The 18,926-nt window shown below is 38.2% G+C and overlaps 3 protein-coding genes and 1 pseudogene across 3 annotated transcripts; all 4 read left to right on the forward strand.

The window, feature by feature from the left end:
* Window positions 1-137: 137 nt before the first annotated feature.
* LOC115360562 (troponin I, slow skeletal muscle-like) lies at window positions 138-2,017 on the forward strand. The gene is given in 6 exon segments (XM_030053540.1): window positions 138-152; window positions 403-444; window positions 565-696; window positions 1,295-1,384; window positions 1,577-1,750; window positions 1,931-2,017. Coding segments are annotated over 6 exon segments (540 nt in total).
* A 3,865-nt stretch (window positions 2,018-5,882) lies between these two features.
* On the forward strand, window positions 5,883-8,699 carry LOC115360561 (troponin I, slow skeletal muscle-like; annotated as a pseudogene).
* Window positions 8,700-10,503: 1,804 nt separating this feature from the next.
* LOC115360560 (troponin I, slow skeletal muscle-like) lies at window positions 10,504-13,443 on the forward strand. The gene is made up of 7 exons (XM_030053537.1): window positions 10,504-10,527; window positions 10,687-10,690; window positions 11,127-11,171; window positions 11,433-11,564; window positions 12,703-12,792; window positions 12,916-13,089; window positions 13,357-13,443. Exons 1-7 carry the CDS (start codon window positions 10,517-10,519, stop codon window positions 13,441-13,443), a joined length of 543 nt encoding a protein of 180 aa, XP_029909397.1. The 5' UTR covers window positions 10,504-10,516.
* A 1,583-nt stretch (window positions 13,444-15,026) lies between these two features.
* Window positions 15,027-18,626, forward strand: bpgm (2,3-bisphosphoglycerate mutase). Its single transcript, XM_030054406.1, has 3 exons — window positions 15,027-15,122; window positions 15,672-16,294; window positions 16,900-18,626. Exons 2-3 carry the CDS (start codon window positions 15,694-15,696, stop codon window positions 17,073-17,075), a joined length of 777 nt encoding a protein of 258 aa, XP_029910266.1. The 5' UTR covers window positions 15,027-15,122; window positions 15,672-15,693; the 3' UTR covers window positions 17,076-18,626.
* The last annotated feature ends 300 nt before the right edge of the window (window positions 18,627-18,926 follow it).

Raw genomic sequence — 18,926 nt, forward strand, 5'->3', positions numbered from 1 at the left:
GGAATTACTGGTATATGAAATAGAAAACAATGCAATATTAGTTAATTAATAGAACCTAATGAAAACTGTATGTACCCAGATGATGTATTTTTGTCTGACTTAAGTCTTTAACTTTTACAGACAAAGGGCTTTCAAACATGTCTGAGGCGTAAGTTATGAGCTTGTAGAATTACTGCAAATAAATATTTGTAAAAATTGTTTTAATTGTTCATGTGTCTGTCAGGTCACTAACAACTTTTCACTTTTTCCATTTCTGAACTCCTCAGACCGGTAAGTTATTTTTGGCTACTGCAACTTAACTAGGAATTTTTTTGGAATTTTTTAGAAGAAATAATTAAGAAACCATTTAAGGGAAAATAAATACTTTGTGAATCTGTTGCTATTTTTGTCTTCTTCTTGCAGAGGAAGTCAAAGATCTCTGCATCTCGCAGACTGGCTCTAAAGGTATTGTGTTTTTTGTATTTGCTAAAATGTACTAACAGCTGACAATTCATATCACAGAAGCAGTTTCATTACATTATAGGTAACATAGAAAGTCAACCATCCTTTTAACACTCAATTCAGACCAAACTGCTGAAGAGGGCAGCTGTGCTGTTGGAGAAGGAGAAAGAGGAGAAGAAGCAGGAGAGAGAGACTACTTTGAGCGAGAGACTCCCGCCTCTCCAGCTGTCTGGTTTGTCTCTGCAGGACCTCCAGGTATTTGCAGGTCACCGGGACTAATAAGCTCTCCATCATGTTACACACAGAGACATGCCGCTGCACTCTGTGTGAATGCCATCCATATCTTTACACACTCTATACAGTTCAGCCATCGTAGCTTATCTATCAAAAGGAGCTTTGCAAGATTCCCTTTTTATGTTGTCACTGATCCCCAAGATTGCCTTCAGAATAACTTACAAGTCTACAATTCGTATGTTACAATCAAACTATAGTATTGAGCATCAAGGTCAAAATATCAGCAGCCAGACTGTAGTAAAATACTGAAAAAAAAAAAGATGTGCCTCTAGAATTAATGTGTCGTAAATAATCAAGAAGCGCTACCTTAGATATGGAAATAAAACCGGAGCACAAACTATTTGTCGCCATTTTTACTTGGAGATGTATCTGAGTCCCCTGCACAGGAAAATACTACATAGAAAATTCGTCAAGCAGTTTTACTGGTGAACAAAATGAAGCTGACAGTTTGAAAACTTCTCATTTTACAAGGCCTTGCAGTAGCCTCTGCTGAAATTCTTCTTTTCTCTGTGAATATGATGCGGTTGTCTCTCTGACCTGTCGTCTCGCTGTGTGCCAGGCTCTGTGCAAAGAACTGCACCATAAAATTGACGTGGTAGATGAAGACCGATATGACATTGAAGCCAAGGTGGTCAAGAACAACAAAGAGGTATATGTTACTTCATATTTATTTGATTATCGGAATATTATCAGTCATGCTAAATAAGTTCATTGTAAAAATGTGTGTGTGATATCAAGTGAATTACAATCAAAACCTAATCTTCATACATTTATTGAGTTATTAATATTATGGCATTCTTCAAATCTTCTTCACTTTTTACTTACACTTCGGTTCCCACAGATTGAAAATCTGTCTCAGAAGATCTTTGAGCTGAAGGGAAAGATGAAGAGACCTGCTCTCAAGAGGGTGAAGATGTCTGCTGATGCCATGCTGGGAGCTCTGCTGGGAGCCAAGGTCAAAGAGTCTGTGGACTTCAAAGCCAACCTCAAGACTGTGAAGAAGGAGGAGGAGAAGGTAAGGGGCCACAGGCTTCACATTAAATTTATCACAACATACTGATTTATTTTCAATTTTGCCATGGGGGCTTTTCATTTCTTTGGTCTTAAGCTGTTATTATGATGTTTTTTTTTTTTTTTTTTTTTTTTTTTTTGGAAAGTAGACTATTTCTAAGAAATACTTTCTTCTTGTGAACAGAAAGAGGAGGTGACTGACTGGCGTAAGAACGTGGAGGCCATGTCTGGTATGGAGGGCAGGAAGAAGCTGTTTGATGCTGGCCAGTAGATTTGTGCTCACGGACATTGGGATTATGAATATTATCTCAGGGATAGTTTCTGTCTCAATGAACAGAGCCTTTTCAGTTAAACAGTGTAAGAAAGTGGCCATACAATGTTACTATGCATAGTTAACAAGCCTGCAATTAGCAGGCACGCACAGTTAGTAAGTCTGTGACTTTTGCTGTGCACAATATTTCATATTTAAAGGCATCGTCTTGCATATGTTTTGCATATAGATGAATTTTGTTGTGTTTTGTGCTAGGCTTAGGTTTTGGCACTATGAATAATGTATAAATGTATAACTATATGTGCAATATTGTGATTCACTTTGTTCTTTGTTCTTAAAATGCCAAGAAAATAAGTCATAAAAATAAATTCATCTGATCAAGAAAGAAACTGAGGCTGTACATTATTTAAAAACTCAAATGTTTTCTTTCAGGTCACTTTTCTTTTCAATAAGACTGGGATGCACGGTCAGCCAGGTGCTGAAGATTGTTCCATGACTTGTCTGTTGTCAGCAGCAGCTGAGAACAAAGCTCTTAAACGGTGTTTGTAAATCAAGGAAGACATAGCATTCACATTTAAGATCTGTGCGCCTTCCAAAAATAAAGGAGGGCGCAAGGTCAGGGCTGTTGTAGCTCTCTCATCAAAAGCTGCATGAGAGCAGCCAGAGCACACACAGCTTACATGCCATCACGGGCATTACTGAGGGGACTTCAGAAATAAATAATCTCTGGTTAGTTTCACACATGTGAAGCTTAACAATATTCGTTTAATGGCAGAAATCCCAGATCTGTATCACCAACAAAATCTGACTAGTTGTTCTTTGCTCCTAATCAAGTTCTCCTTTGTTTGCAACTTACCTATTCTTACATGAGGGCCTGAGTCACAGCCTTTTGAGTGACCATTTGACTCTTGTACAACAGTCAGTGACGCAGAGTGAAATCCGACTGGCTCGGTTTACAAAGCATCAAGCCTCTTGAACACCTGTTACTGTTCCTCTTCATCCTAAAATAAAGCCTGAATTACATTTACGAGGCTTTGTTCTCACCTCCAAGGTGGAGCCATAATGTATCACATCAGGACATTTCATTATCACACCCAAAATTATTGGAACTGACATGTTCTGTTGCGATTCATATTGATGTGTTGACATTTTTAAAAGCAAACTCAGGCCTACCTTTTTAGCCTGGCTTTTAACTGAATTTTAGGTATTTATTGATATATGTATTTGTGTATTTTAGCCTGTTTTTAATTTTGGTCTATTCTTTTATTTCCTTTCTTGTTTAGTTTTAATATGTAACCTTTTATTTTCTGGGTTTACTCATTTCTATACATATCTCCTCATTTAGTATTTTATTATTTTATCGTGCACTCTTAACCATTCATTTTTGGAGTTTTAATTTACTTAATAGTTATTTTACTTATCTTGTTATTGTTGTTATTGTATTGTTTATTGTTTATTTATTTTCTGCTTGCCATTTCTTACTGATTTAATTTGTAGTTTTATTTTTGCTATTTTGAGTTTTATCTTATTTTATCTTATGTATCTTGTTTATTTCTTATTGGACTTACTGCTGCCTCTGGTGTTTCCTCATGTCTATCTGATGAGATACATGATACATGATACATGTATTTGAATGAAAGGTACTACATAAATAAAGTCTGATTGATTGATATAAGGTAGCAGTTTTGGGACTCACAAAGAATCATAGGGCATCAAACAGCACCACTTAAAAAAAACAAACAAAAAAAAAAAAAAAACAGAAAGTGGATAAAAATCAGAATCTGAATTAGAGTAGACCTCCAACATGGCATAACAGTGATTATCCCACTGGCACTGCTTATTTCATTGAATATAACACATATAAGAATATAAGACTCTCAAAACTATTGGCAAGGTTTCAAATTGGACAAAATACATCCTTGCAATTCACAATGACAAAGACAATGACAACATTTTCCATTGTAAGACTTGGAATGGTCAATAGACACTTGCTACTGGGTCTTTAAACTCTTTGATTGATGGAAGCCCTCAGGTGGACTCTTGGGATAGTCCAGATTCAGACACGGGCTATGTTGTTTATTGCGTGTGTAAAGAGAATAGAGTGAAATAAAGGGTGAATACATAAATCAGGGCAAATCAACAGCTTTTTCTTAAGTGACTGTCAATAATTTTCTGTGGTTTTTTTAGGTTCCTTATAAACTTAGTCTCAACTCCAACTGACTCTTGCTATTTAAAGTAAAGGATCCTACAAGTCTTTGTCAAGCAAGAATGTTTGACACTGACCTCAGATAAGTACATCCATCTCTGGAAATGCTCTCTGTCAACTTCTAACAACAGGTGTTTTTAAACCACTCAAGAAGCCCAAATATCTAAGTCCATAATTGTTTTATTACCCCCTTTCCTGCCTGAATCTTGTGGTGATGCTATGTGCAACAGTAAATGTCACTGCTGGTGGATGGAGACTGTCACAGTCTATTTTAGTTAGCCATTCACATGGGGCACAGAAACTATAAATCTGATTGATTTTTCCCTATCCTCTCTCAGCAAGACCATTCTCCTTCACACTTACACACATACACACACTTTTCTTCACTTTTAAGGTACGTCTCAGCAAACTGTTTGGCTTCATTAAGGTACACAGTTGCTAGTAGTCTAACACTCTTCTGGATAAGAGTAAATTTGGTATGGTGGGAATGTAGGTGTGATGAAATGAGTCCTGTATATAAGCAGTAGTAGGAGTTCAGAATAACTGCTTGCTTGCTTGATGACTGCTTGCTTACAATCTGTGCAAAGTGCATTTCAGAAAATAATCAGAGAGTGATTTGTCTGTGCTTGCTTGTGTTGAATTGGAAAACTGTTTGCCAAAGATTAACAACTAGTTGAACCTGGTCACTTTACATGCCTTTGGATTATGTGGCCGTTTACCTTTTCTGTCACCTATGCGGAGACTCTAGCCAGTTATGTTGAGACATTTATCGACTCAGCACTGGGAACCTTTGTGTATAATACATTACCAGCCTGCTTCACTTGTTTTTTTTTCTTCTTTCTTTTTCTTTCTTTCTTTTTTTTTTTTTTTTAAGATTTGTTGTGCATCTTTAGCAGAGAAAAGACTATACCTAGCCTTTATCTTATAACACTTTATGTTACAAATATGCTTTTGAATATGTGGCTTAATATCATTTATCTTTCATGAATTTGTATTTCAATCTCAACATATTTCTCAAAATATAAAAAAAAAAATTGAAAATATAGATATTCATCTGACACATATCAAATTCTTCTTAAATCAGTGTCTTCGTCATATACAAGTAGCAGTTTCTTTTGGTCCGGGCCGGTAAAGAAGAGAGCAGGAGTGAACAATAAATCTTTTTGTAGCAAGCTTTAATGGGCCAATGAATGCTCTGAGTGGGTGAAATACCTTGACCAGTGAGGCTAACAGAAGTCATCAATCCTTAGCACACAGCTCAATTGAACAGGTGTTAGAGGTGAAGGAATTGTATTGTATCTGCAGCAAGGTGCATGATGGTTAAGATTATTAATGAGTCTACAGCACACAGACTTTGGTTTGTGATACTTTAGTTTCTTATTCTTTCAGGGTGTGAACTGCAAATACAATCATGGCCGATGCGTGAGTATCAGTTTTTGTTTTTGTTCATTGCAATATATGCTTCAAATTACTGTAAGTCTATGCACTGATATGGATTCCATGTTAAATTTCTAAAAATTGTTTTCCCTCTTGTCAAACCTCCACCAGACCGGTGAGTATCTATGTGATTTATTTGTTACTCTGTGCCCTTTTATTAGTCTTCTATGTGTCTATTAAGACCATAAAAATAATGTATGTCAATGTTGTATGTTTTTTTCCATGTCTAAATTCTAGAGAAAATCCAAGATTTCCTCCTCTCGAAGGCTGGGGTTAAAGGTATAAGCTTGTGGTTGCTATCGGTCATTCTGTCAAACCATAAAGTCCCAGTTTTTCTTTAACATTTTTCTTCAAGTTTTGACATGTTTTCAAATTCCTAATTAGCAAGGAATTGTACTTCAAGAATTGTGCCTCATTTGACATGATAAGGTGCATATCGTTGTGCACTGTTTATAAAAATAAAAATGGCAAACATGAGCTAACAAAGAAAACAATTAAACCAGTGGAGATCCCACTGGAATAAGAGAGCCATGCACTTTTCAATTAGTATGGCCCTTTTGTCAGATTAGACTGCTGGCAGTCGCTGCTCAGATGCTGAATGAGGAGCAGGAGGAGAAGAAAAAGGAGAGAGAGGTTATTCTGGCTGAGAGACTTCCTCCTCTGAATTTATCTGGTCTGTCTGTGCAGGAGCTACAGGTATTTAACTCTCACACTGATCAGAGCTCTTTCCACTTGAGTCTACAGTATGTCATATTGTGTCACCACTGGAGGGCATCTTCTACTCTTTTTTGCAGGATCTATGCAGAGATCTGCATCACAAGATTGATGTTGTGGATGAAGAGCGGTATGATATTGGCCTCAAGGTGTCCAAAAATGAAAAGGAGGTGAGTTGCTGGAGAATGACTAGCATGATATAAAGACACATAAGTGAAAAAGTTTCCAAAATATTGTGTCCTCAATGATGATTCATGAGTACACGTTCAAGGCAGTTTTGCAAGTCAAACCAGGGCTAAACGTGAACAAACACTGCCTCCTGATGGCTGCAGAGGGAATCAGAAGGCCTGAGAAATTGTTTGTGACATAAATGCAGCCTGTTGCTTTTCAGCTATCATTGTTTATCATTATCCCCATATTCTCACATTCTGTCAGCAGTCCTTGCTAACTCCATGGCATTTTGGGTATAAAAGCTAAGAACCAGTATTGAGCTAGAGGCTCATCAGAAGTAAAACCAGACCACGGCCAAACACAGTTCATCTAGTCTGAGCCAAGAGTCCACTGATGATAGACATTCTGTGAACCTTCAATCAAGTTTTAGTTTCTTTGTTAATTTTGTTTATTTATTTAATTGTTAATAGATTTTTTGTTGTAAATTTATAGTTAATTTAAAGGTAGTAATCAGTGCAAGAATTACCCTGCGATATATGTGCTCTGGATCCCTTTGCCTGAAACTGTTGCTAATTCTGACATAAATGTATTAACCTGGAGTCTTAAATCACCCAAATGTACCCAAAGCACCCAAATGTGCTGGAACATTTGCCCAAAAGTGCCTTTATATCACACTAAAACTCTCCATTAATACTCTTATCACCCAAAAGTGCCTCAAAGTGCTCAGTTATCCAAATGTATCCAAATGTATCCAAGTACCCAAAAGTGAGTAATTTGGGGCACGTCTGTGTACACCTGGGTATATTTCTGGGGTGCTTTAGGTTACATGTGGGTAACTGGTTTGGTACTGGTTTGGTGATTAATCTGAATATTAATGGAGAGTGTTCATGTGATACGAAGGTCTAAATCCTGACAAGATAACATTTTAAGAAGCACTTTTCAGTCATTTTCTGCCATGAAATGAAAAAGGATACTAGCCCCAAACTTCACCCACTGGAGGCTTCGGTACAAAATAATGATATTTGTAATGGCCTTCAAGAAAGGATATCGGTTGAATGTTATTACATATTTCAGCTGAATTTTAGAAATGGTAACCAAGGTCATTAATTCATTAATTTCCACTTTTAGAGGCATAAAGAGTTGCAGTGGTACATGCTGAATCTGGTGGTGCATGCTGTGGTGCATGTTTAATTCCCTGTCAAACTTTGGCTTCAAAGACATGCCTTTTCCTGGCTCCTTGTCTAAAGTGGGATGTGCTCCTCCTGAGCTTTCCTGTTCAAGTATTTGCCCACATTTGCCCACTGCCTGCACCTAAACATTTTAGAGTAAATGCATACAATAGTTCACTACAGTGGTCTAAACGTTTTAAATTAAGTGAGTGTGTAGTTGTCCACTACAGATATCTAAACAATTTAGTATGGAACTGATGTAAGAAAACATAAATACACTGAAAATCCATATATGGAAATGGCCAAAGGGCCAATTTAGGGGGAAAAACTATGGCAAATCCTGTGTGTTCACTGCCTTTGTGTACGGAACTGTATTGTTTGATTCATACTCCAGTCATTTTTCATGTTTCTCACAGTTGCAATAGCTATGTTAATTTGAAAATAAAAACAAATAAATGAATTAACTCATCATCCTATCTAATGTGGACATGTAATGCTGGGAATAGCACAGCCCTCTCTATCCCACCCCCTAGATTGAGAACATGCTGCTGAAGATCACAGAGCTGCAGAGCAAGTTCAAGAAGCCAACCCTGAAGAGAGTGAAGATCTCTGCCGAGGCAATGCTGAGTGTCCTGCTGGGCTCCAAGCACAAGGAGTCTATTGACTTCAAAGCTAACCTCAAGACAGTGAAGAAGGAGGAGGAAAAGGTAATCTTGGCTTTGCTCATACTTACCTTGCCGAAATGGCTCCTTAGAGGATCTGAAACTTTCAAGAAAATCCAAGCTGTAGCTATTTTTGATCGAATTTGAAATGTATTTGTAGTACTTTTTTTTTTTTTTTTTTTTTTTTTTTGTAAACTTGGCTGCATATCACTGACTTTTCCTGTTTCCAACAGAAAGAGGAGGTGACTGACTGGCGTAAGAATGTGGAAGCCATGTCTGGTATGGAGGGCAGAAAGAAGCTGTTTGATGCCTCGGGCAACTGAAAAAGTAGAAATGATTTTCTTATCATACTGTGCCTATGACGAATATTATCAATAATGCTGCATCCTATTTATGTGATATTGATTTATGAATTGCAGATACGCCAAAAATAGTCATACAATAGACTTGATCTTTGTAATGTATGGAAATAAAGTAAACACAACAGATGTCGACTGTTTGAAGAGAGCCTTAAGGCATTACATGTTCCTTTAATTTATTCAAATGCAATACACATTTTCATGTTTTTTTTTTTTTTTTTTTTTTTGCAGGTTTGCATGAGAATATTGATTTGGATATTTGTTATAAACAAACTGCTCCTTTTTGTGGTAACTGTTGTGCACTAGTCTAGTAACGATTACAGAATTTGTCCTGGTATTTCCAGTCTCACTTACACTTCTCTTTACTAGCCTTGTGATGGCAGCATAAGCTTTCAAACAACATGATCAATACTCAGCACTGTTAGACCTATACATTGTGCAGGAATGGTGTATGTCCATTGTAAATGAACAAGTAGAACATGTTATGACATATTGTCAAATGGCACAACACATTGCCCTGTTTGTTACTGAGATGGGACTGCATTGTATTCATGATTAGTATCTACAAAGTTGGGCCACAGCGAACTGATACCTTAATGAGAAGAAACCAATACTGTCATTACTGTAATCTGTGATCAAGACTGATCTGCTAATTTTATATGTACAATACTGCGCGACAGCACTTAAAAACCTAAGTTAAACCGTAACATACACCACTCTCTCTTCCTTGGTGAGGAGACTGAGGCACTCAGAAAGCATCACAGGTGGACAGCCACATGACAAGAACTTCACACATCATGCTTTGGGATGTGAGCGCCGCACAACAAGAATGGTGAGGGCAGAGGATCTATTTTAGTGAGCCACTCACATGAGCGCTGGAATCTATATATCTACCCTCTTTCTGTCCTTCTCGTCTCACAAAGACAGCCCTTGACTATTTGTCACCTAAGGTAAGGATTTTTATTTTGAAATAATTCAGAGCATAAAGGGATCAAACAACAAATGAAAGAGTTTCATTCCACAATTATTGATAAAAATGGTTAAATTCATCAGTCAGTATATTTCAAAAACACAGATGTGTGTTTCCTAGTATTCAGATCATTCATAACTTTAAGAGTAACAAATGATGTTACTTTTAGGCCAGCAATCATTGCATAAAAATCAATGTCTTCTTTTTTTTCCAAATGGTAGATACCTCTTTCTGGAGAGTGTGATTTTTTAAATTCTATTTTATTTCTGGTTTAAGCAGCTGCCTGTACAATCCAAAGGAAGTCCAAGTTATAAATAACATGTCACTTGTGTATTTGATTTATGTGTTTTACTCTGCAAACTCTCACAATAGGATTGAGCTGGATGACATTTCTTTGCTAATACTTTTACAGTGCCATACTGTAATTGTAATGATTTGCCATAATATTTAGGCATTCCCTTGTGTTTTTGAAACTGAGAAAAGAACATAACAAACTGTATGAATCCTGTTTTCTTCGACATGTTTATTACTCAAGTTAAGGAATTGTTACTACTTGTGTATTTGTCTTAGACTTTTTTCAGTCATAGGTTTGACCTTAAGATCATTCACTGAGTCCTCTGCACAGGGTTTACAAAATCCCAATCAAAAACAAAATTCTGATAAATTTAGCGAAAATATGATTATGACAACTAAATATGACACATTTTCCTGTTTATAGGAAAGGGTCAAGGAAATCTATTCTCTGATATAATAAGCAGTATTTTTTTTTTTACAGTGTTAAAATTAAGAGGAGACACATTTAACTGCAGCCATGTCTGAAGCGTAAGTGCTTTGTCTCATTTCCTTCGTCATACTATAACTGTCATATTTTCAGATGTTAAGATATCAGCAGTTTAGATTCATATTATCACAAAAATGTAACATAATCCACTTCTCTTTCTCTCTCTGATTTATGAATGCATCCTTCCTGATTGGATATAGGCCGGTAAGTTGATTCCCCCATCAGAGATAGAATAAATCAATGAAATGTAATAGACTACTGATTTAATATTTCATGGCCATTTGTATTTTGTATTATAATTACCGCAATCCAAATAATACATGTACATCATGAAATCAATCCAATATTATGAGACATCAAACCCAGGCTGTAGTCAGCACTGTATATTGTATATGATTTTGGTATGACTATTGTGCAAACGTTTATGTGCAGAAAAGCTACAGCGCAGGATAAGACTACACTCTGAGACATGACCTGATTTGGCACAAATTTAGCTAATTTAATTAAATATCTTCAAACTATGAACAATGTTTAGTGAAACTTTCATTTTAAAGATAAGTACATATTATACACTTTTATTATAAATGGTTAACACTGGAAGTATGAATATTATGAATGTAACTGCCATCTTCTTTTCCAGAAAGCAAAGCCAAAAATATCTGCATCTCGCAGACTATACTTGAAGGTATTGTGTGTGTACAGTATGTGTGTGGGTATGTGCATGCCTGTGTTCACGGGGTGCAGACAAGCCACTTAAAAGTAAAGTATTGCAGTACAGTGTTACATTTACATTGCATAGCAATGTAAATGAGTCATTTAAAGTTTTGACATATAGCATAGCACTTAGGCCTAGTTATTTGTCACACAGTGAATGTGATTGTTTTACTGTAAGCAGACACTAACCAGTTGGCTAACATGCAGCTTTGTATGATGCACTGTGTGCCAGACCAAACTGCTAAAGAAGGCCATGGTAATGCTGGAGAATGACAAGCAAGAGAGGAAAGCTGAGCGAGAGAGAGTCCTTGGTGAGAGAGTCCCACCACTCCAGCTGTCAGGCCTGTCTCTGCAGGATCTACAGGTACAGTTTTCATGTTGGTGAGAGAAGACCTCCAAAACAACAGTAAAAGGCCTCTGGCTTCCACTTCCTTTGCAATATCTAGCTAGCGATCCGTGGGCTTTCTAAGTCTGTCAGTTTTGAATGAAAAAATGCAAGCCAATCAATGGTGTTGTTGTTTTTTTTTTTTTGTTTTTTTTTTTTCAATTTACAGTTCATTTTATTACAAAAACAATGAGCTACTCAGTTTTGCCCATATAGTCATTCCTATTTGGTTTGTGATTTAGCCACTTTAGCTAGTATCTTTTCTATGAATTCCAACAACTGGATATGGAAAGATAACAGCAAAAATGGACAGCACATAAGGTCACCACATTCTGTCTCCTCTGGTGATAATACTGAAATTAAAGCACTGCTCATTATTTTGGGGACCCCAGTTATGGAACTGATGTTCTAAATTACCCGATAACCTCCATACAGTATTTAATCTACATATTCTGAATTCAATCATGTGTCCTGTTGAATGGAAATAGAATTGAGTAGATTCTGCATGGGCCTTTGGTTCATGGCAGGTCGCTGTATTTCTGGTTGGCTTCCCTTGCCAAGGTTTGACGCATTTGCTGCTGTCACCACGTCAGCAGACATGTTTGTTCCTGACACTGAAGGCAGCAAGCTTCACTTCCAGGCTGAGATGCACCGTGTGTGGCTAACGGATAACATGTTCTGTTGTCACAATATGTTTCAGCAAGAGACTTATACTGAGGTTCCACAGTGAACACAGGTCCCCAGTGTGAAAACTACATGGCTAACTGTATGAATATTACTAAGGCCATTGCTGAAAACTGCTCAGTCAAATTTCCCTGGATAAATCATGGTTAAAAATAACTAGTTGACAGAACACACTGAAATATAAATACCCAGTGAAGTAATTCTCCACCCTATGATGAAAAACCGTATGAAATATTAACTGTATATTCACCCAAAAAGAAATCCATTTTTGTCAAAATGCCTTGTGCTGTCCATTTGCACTTCAAGTCCTGTTATCCTTGCATCATATCTGTTAGTATGTTTCATGAAATATTGTTAAGTACTCAGTATTTTTTGTGGAACAATAAAATTCTACATTTGGTAATTAAAGGCCTGTGATATACATTTTCTACAGAATCTGTGCAAAGAGCTACACCAGAAAATTGACGTCGTTGATGAAGAGCGGTATGACATTGAGGCGAAAGTGTCCAAAAATGAGAGGGAGGTAACTGGTATTTGTTCTTTCTCTTTTTACATGAAAACTGAGCACATTACAAACATCAGGGATGTGTATGTAATAAACATAAATTTCAGCAAAGCTTTGTCACTTGTTTTGTATTGGAAACAGATTCAGGACCTTTCTCAGAAAATTTATGAGCTGAAGGGCAAGATGAAGAGACCAAACCTGAGGAGAGTGAGGGTGTCTGCCGATGCCATGCTGGGAGCTCTGCTGGGAGCCAAGGTCAAAGAGTCCGTGGACTTCAAGGCCAACCTGAAGACTGTGAAGAAGGAGGAGGAGAAGGTAAGGGCTGCAGGCTTCATCAAAAATACTGGTTGCAGATATGATCATGGCTTTTGATGAAAAGTCAATATTGGACTGATACGATCCATCAAATGTTCCATTGTATGTCATATAATTTCATTTGAGTTTTGGCATGGTGGCTTTCAAGGCTGTAACAGACCACTTCCTCATATTACAGCTTGTTAAAGTGGACAAAATAAGTATACATGTAGCTGTGTTCTTGGCAAAATGAACTGATTCACAGTTAATTGTATTTTTGCCCCACAGAAAGAGGAGGTGACTGACTGGCGTAAGAATGTGGATGCCATGTCTGGTATGGAGGGCAGGAAGAAGCTGTTCGATGCTGGCCAGTAGATTTGTGGTTCACATGATTGTGAAGATGTTTGCTGCTCAATAATGGGTGGAACCATTTATTTGTGCGGCTGTTATTCGCTTTATGTAATGACAGTCAAAACAAAGACAGTTTTAACAGGTCTCTTGAATTGTGCCATGTTTAATGTGTTTTCTTGTCTAAATGGCAAACCTGTTAACTTCATATGAATACATATGGATTTAATGTTTAATGTATATGTAAACATACTTTTCATAATTCGTTTATGAAAAAAGCATATGTATTTGCTGTATTAGAGCAGAATGTTGAAGTTTTTAGTTTATAGCACCCACATTGGTTCATGAACACAGCACCACTATTGGCTGCCCAGGTCGCCCATAGTGATGGTACTCACTTGCTTTTATTTTACATGTTAGATATGACCCAAAACAGATGGCACTAAAAAGCAAATGGAAATTACAAAACAGAATTTGCCACATTTGCTCACTTCGTCTGCTTGTTTTGCTTTCAAATACCACCAAGCACTGTGATCTTCCATTTAAGGATTAACACAAAAAACCAGTCACAACCAGACAGCATTTTCCTTTGCTGTTATCAAAAAAAAAAAAAAAAAAAAAAAAAAAAAAGTGGATACACATTCCAGGGGCAGCTAATGTTGGAGGCTCACTGTTCACGGAGTCAGGTCAAGGTGAGCATGCTGGGAAATTAATTCTGTACAAAACAGTCACATCTCAGATCTAAGAGGTGATGTTGAATAAGAAATTATATGTATCTGACAATAAAATTGGATTGACAGTGATCAGAAAAAAATTGCTTGAGGTGGCTTGGACTTCTTGCTCACAAAGTATGTATGTCACCTAAACGTAAGGGTTAGTCTGTGTGTGTGTGTGTATGTGTGTGTGTGCGTGTGTGTGTGTGTGTGTGTGTGTGTGTGTGTGTGTGTGAGAGAGAGAGAGAGAGAGAGAGAGAGAGAGAGAGAGAGAGAGAGAGAGAGAGATGGGGGCAGCGCTGTGGTGCATTTTGCAAAATCCAGGAAAACGTCTTCACACAATTTATACCAATATTTAAACATGGCTAATTTGGAGTATTGAAGACTTAGTTGGCTTTACAGATTCTGTAGGCCTACAACGGGCTTATTTCATTCAACCGAGGTCATAGCGTTTTTTTTTTTGTTTTGTTTTGTTTTGTTTTTTAAACATATTTTTGTCAAATTCCTCCACTGCTTTCCACACACCTGCATTTGGAGCGGCTAACATTATAGAAATCCAATGTAACTTAGCTGGTATCTTATAAACTTGATTTTCTCAGCTGGCGTCCCTTGGATAAAGTTGACGAAATTAAAAGTCACACTGACGCCTGATACTAAAGACAATATATGTTATGTTTGATATTTTATTATACTACTACTCTTGTTGTCTCCTATTCTCGTTGATAAAAACATCACCAGCCACTTCTCCGTCCAGCAAAGTAACGGTTGGCCGAAAGCCACGCCCTCTTCCTCCTCCGCAGTCAGCGCGCGAGGCGGTTACCACTCCTAATATGGGCAGGACATTTGTACCGCCCACATACGTATACCCTGTTTTGATTGGACGAGGCGAAAGTCAATCTTCATCGTATATGGGAACACAGTGTAAGACAATTCAGGGGAGTGTAAACACTCACGTCTGAGCTGCATATCGGTCTGACTTCAAACTCAGGCAGGGTAAGGCAATATTTTCATATTATCATATTATTTTTGGTTGCAAGTATGCCAAAGGTTCTATGCCAAATAGCCATAATAGTGTTGCTTTTTGTTTCGTTCTGAGCGGCCATGTCTGCTAGTGCTGTCAGCACGATGATTCCTAACTTTGACTGGCGGTACATTGCAGTACATTCATCCAGCCATCCTAACAGGATGTTTGCTGGATTGGTAGCATGCTCTTCATCAGTGTCCATGATGTATTTACACACAAGTGACGCTAGCTATCATTGTTCATGTTGTAGCCATATCCATCACGTTAATAAGGGGGATGGCTGTGGTTATCTTTTTCTACCATGTCACTGCTCAACGTTTAAGGCAACCCCTAACCTTGTGCCCCTAGATCAGGTAGGGAGACCTATTACTGAGGCTGATACGTTGTCTATTAATAATTATATTCTATGTGATTTTGCAACTGGTGATACCTCAGTTTGTGTGAGACGTGGGACACTGGCATTGCTGGCTTAATAGTCCTTAACAAGCTTGTGTTTGTCTGGCCCTAAATCTGTGCAGGCTCCAGCCGCTGGTGCTTCTGATGTCCAAATACAAACTGTTTCTGCTGAGGCATGGGGAGGGTGCCTGGAACAAAGAGAACCGCTTCTGCAGCTGGGTGGATCAGAAGCTGAGTGAGGATGGGGTGAAGGAAGCCCAGGAGTGTGGCAGGCTCCTCAAGGAGCAGGGGTACAAGTTTGACATGGTGTTCACCTCCATACTCAGCCGCTCCATCCAAACAGCATGGCTGGTTCTGGAGGCTATGGGCCAGGAGTGGGTGCCCGTGGTCAAGTCCTGGAGACTGAATGAGCGTCACTATGGCGCCCTGATCGGCCTCAACCGGGCAGAGATGGCTCTCAACCATGGAGAGGAACAGGTGAAGCTGTGGCGAAGAAGCTATGACGTCACTCCACCCCCAATTGACGAATCCCACCCTTACTTCCTGGAAATCTACAATGACCGCAGATACACCACCTGCGACTTGCCAAAGGAGAACCTTCCTCGAGCAGAGAGCCTGAAGGAGGTGTTGGACAGACTGCTGCCGTACTGGAATAGCACTGTTGTGCCAGAGATACAGCGTGGTAGGACTGTGCTCATTTCCGCCCATGGAAATAGCTGCAGGGCCTTGTTGAAGCACCTGGAAGGTATGCTACTGAATTTCCCCCAACATCACCACTCTATGGGATTGTTCTCTCAGCTTTTGTCAGTAGTTGTCTTATTGTGTGGACTCAGGCTGCATTCGGTCCCATCAGCATGAAATTTTGCAAGCTGCTGTATCCTGTTAGGGGGGTTTTACGTTGCTGTTTCTAGTCCTCAGCTTCATTTAGTTGGGAAGAACATATTTCAGTTCCAGAAATGGAACGCTGAACCTGTGCAAAAAGGCCACTGAGTTTATGTTACACTAGGCTGTGGCTATGAAATCCACATTGACCTTTCAGCACACTCAGAAGCTTTGGGGACTCCATGTGTCGCAGGCCACTCAGTAACTTTATATATAGGCTGTTACATAATATCATGCACAACCCAGCAATCTATTAGGCATTGTCATATATATATATACTAATCAGCTAATACAATGTCATTACAACTTCTATGCATGTGACAGCATACAATTTTATCACCTACTAATAGCACTCCTTAGCAAAAGTTAATGACTTCTTTCTTCATCCAGACTCGCTGTTGTTTGTCTCGTGTGATTTGAATGACTGCATGTAAACACCAGAAATATTTCTATCCTTGCTTTTAACAGGTATATCAGATGACGACATAGTCAGTGTGACTTTGCCCACTGGGATACCCGTTTTGCTTGAGCTGGATGAAAATCTTCGACCTGTGAAGCCCCGGCAGCTCCTGGGAGACCAGGAGAAGATTCAGGCAGCTATTAAAAAGGTGGAGGACCAGGGAAAGGCCAAAACATCAACCTGACGCAGTCAGCTGGCTGTAAGGCTTACACGCTACATGTTGCCTGAGCCCAGTATTTGTTAGGTACAGTCAAAACCAGACTCTTAAAGAGACTTACAAAAACATTAATATGTAACAGTAAATACAGATTTTTAATGAGATTCAAACAAGTTTAACACTGGCCTGAACAGGATTCAGGATGTGGGTGGTGCGGGTCTCACTGGTCCGACTTGGGAGAGAAGAGGTCAAGAAACTGGTACTGTAAGTGTCGGCGCTGTGTGCAATTGTGTTGTGTGATATGTAAGCACTGAAGAAGTGCTTGGTTTTAATCGGATATGGATGCCCATCCTCTTAAATTATGCGTGTATGGATCATGTACAGAAGTTATCTATGAAGATGACTCATGTATGTAGATACTATGCAGGTAAAAGGTCAAGTGATGAAGCTCATACATGCTAAAATGCTGCATGTAATGCAGTGCTTTTCCTTACTGGAAAGACATTTAAACTTAAGCTCACTGTTACTGTTAATTTATTTGGAGAAATTTCCCATGCATTTTAAATGTGCCTTCAGGATTAATTGGGTTAGTACTCTATTTCAGCTAGCTTTTAAAAGCACTTTACAAGTAGAGTATCAAATAGGTCTCATTATGATTTTATGTAAAAGTAAAAAGCACTTGGTTAACAAATCTTACCTCATATAATTTGGTTGCAAGGCCATTCATTCCAAGAACAGAGGCTAATTATGAGCCACAGAAATGCTGTAAATATGCTCTGCCTCTGAAATCTTGTCCTTTGTGGGTTTCCCACCCTCCTAAATGACCTGTATGGTGAGAGCAATGTTTTATCAAGGGGCAAACAAGAATCTGTAAGACAATTGAATCAGTACTGTTTGCAGAGCATTTTTGACATTAAAAACTTAGTTTAAACAGATTTGATTAAACAACCATGACTACAGGCACTAACATGATAATTAACTTAGGCTGTGTTTTTAGGGAAGTTCTAAAATTTTTTGTGGCAATCTTCCCCTTGCTAATTCACTGCAACAACTATGGATATGAATGGTAAATAACATTATTTTGGATAAACAAAGCAAACCATCTTGATGTTCATCTTCATTAGTGATTTTATCCATTCAAATGTAATTATTATTTGATGTCACTGTACTGTTGCTTATGCACTATCAACATGAGTGAACATGTTGCTGAACACTCCTAGTCCTCACATATATGTCTTACACTTCTCTGTTACTTGTAATGTTGTGTTGCTGTGTGGCACAGGCTACTGTTGTATTATGTCTCTTGTTTGTAGAGTAAGCACTGTGCACCTCTGTGTCTTTTGTTTTCCCCTTTTTGGTTGTTGATTGTCTCTGCTGTAGTTATTTTGTCCACTGGTGTTTTAGGTCAAAAAGGGGATTAAAGATGCATTTAGAAGATTAATTTGTAGATAAAACGCAGAAAACATTGTAATACTCTTTAAGATGACATAAAATGTCATTAATGTCATCTCCACTGTCTTCACTTCACCATAAGATAGTTTGCATGATGAAATAAAAGAGTTAAATTTCCTTAATGAAGTGAGCTTTTGTCTTTGCCCATTTGTCTTATAATTAATAATGAAGTTAAGCATCAGACCAGATCATGTATAATTACTCACTGGTAAGGCATGCCAGATTGAGACAGCTGTAAAAATCTTTGAACGAGCAACGGGAACAAACTGCAAAATAAACAGTAGTGCTCTTTAGGAAGTTCAGACATGAGATCTGGTTGATTTTAGCTCAATGGAAGCAGGACATAATTGAACGTGTTTGATTACCACAGATGGATTCAAGCGAGTGGCCCTTCATTTTTAAACTATTTCTGTTATGTACGAACCA

This window comes from Myripristis murdjan, chromosome 6 (genome assembly GCF_902150065.1).
Source record: "Myripristis murdjan chromosome 6, fMyrMur1.1, whole genome shotgun sequence".
In the NCBI taxonomy this organism is placed as follows: Eukaryota; Metazoa; Chordata; class Actinopteri; order Holocentriformes; family Holocentridae; genus Myripristis; species Myripristis murdjan.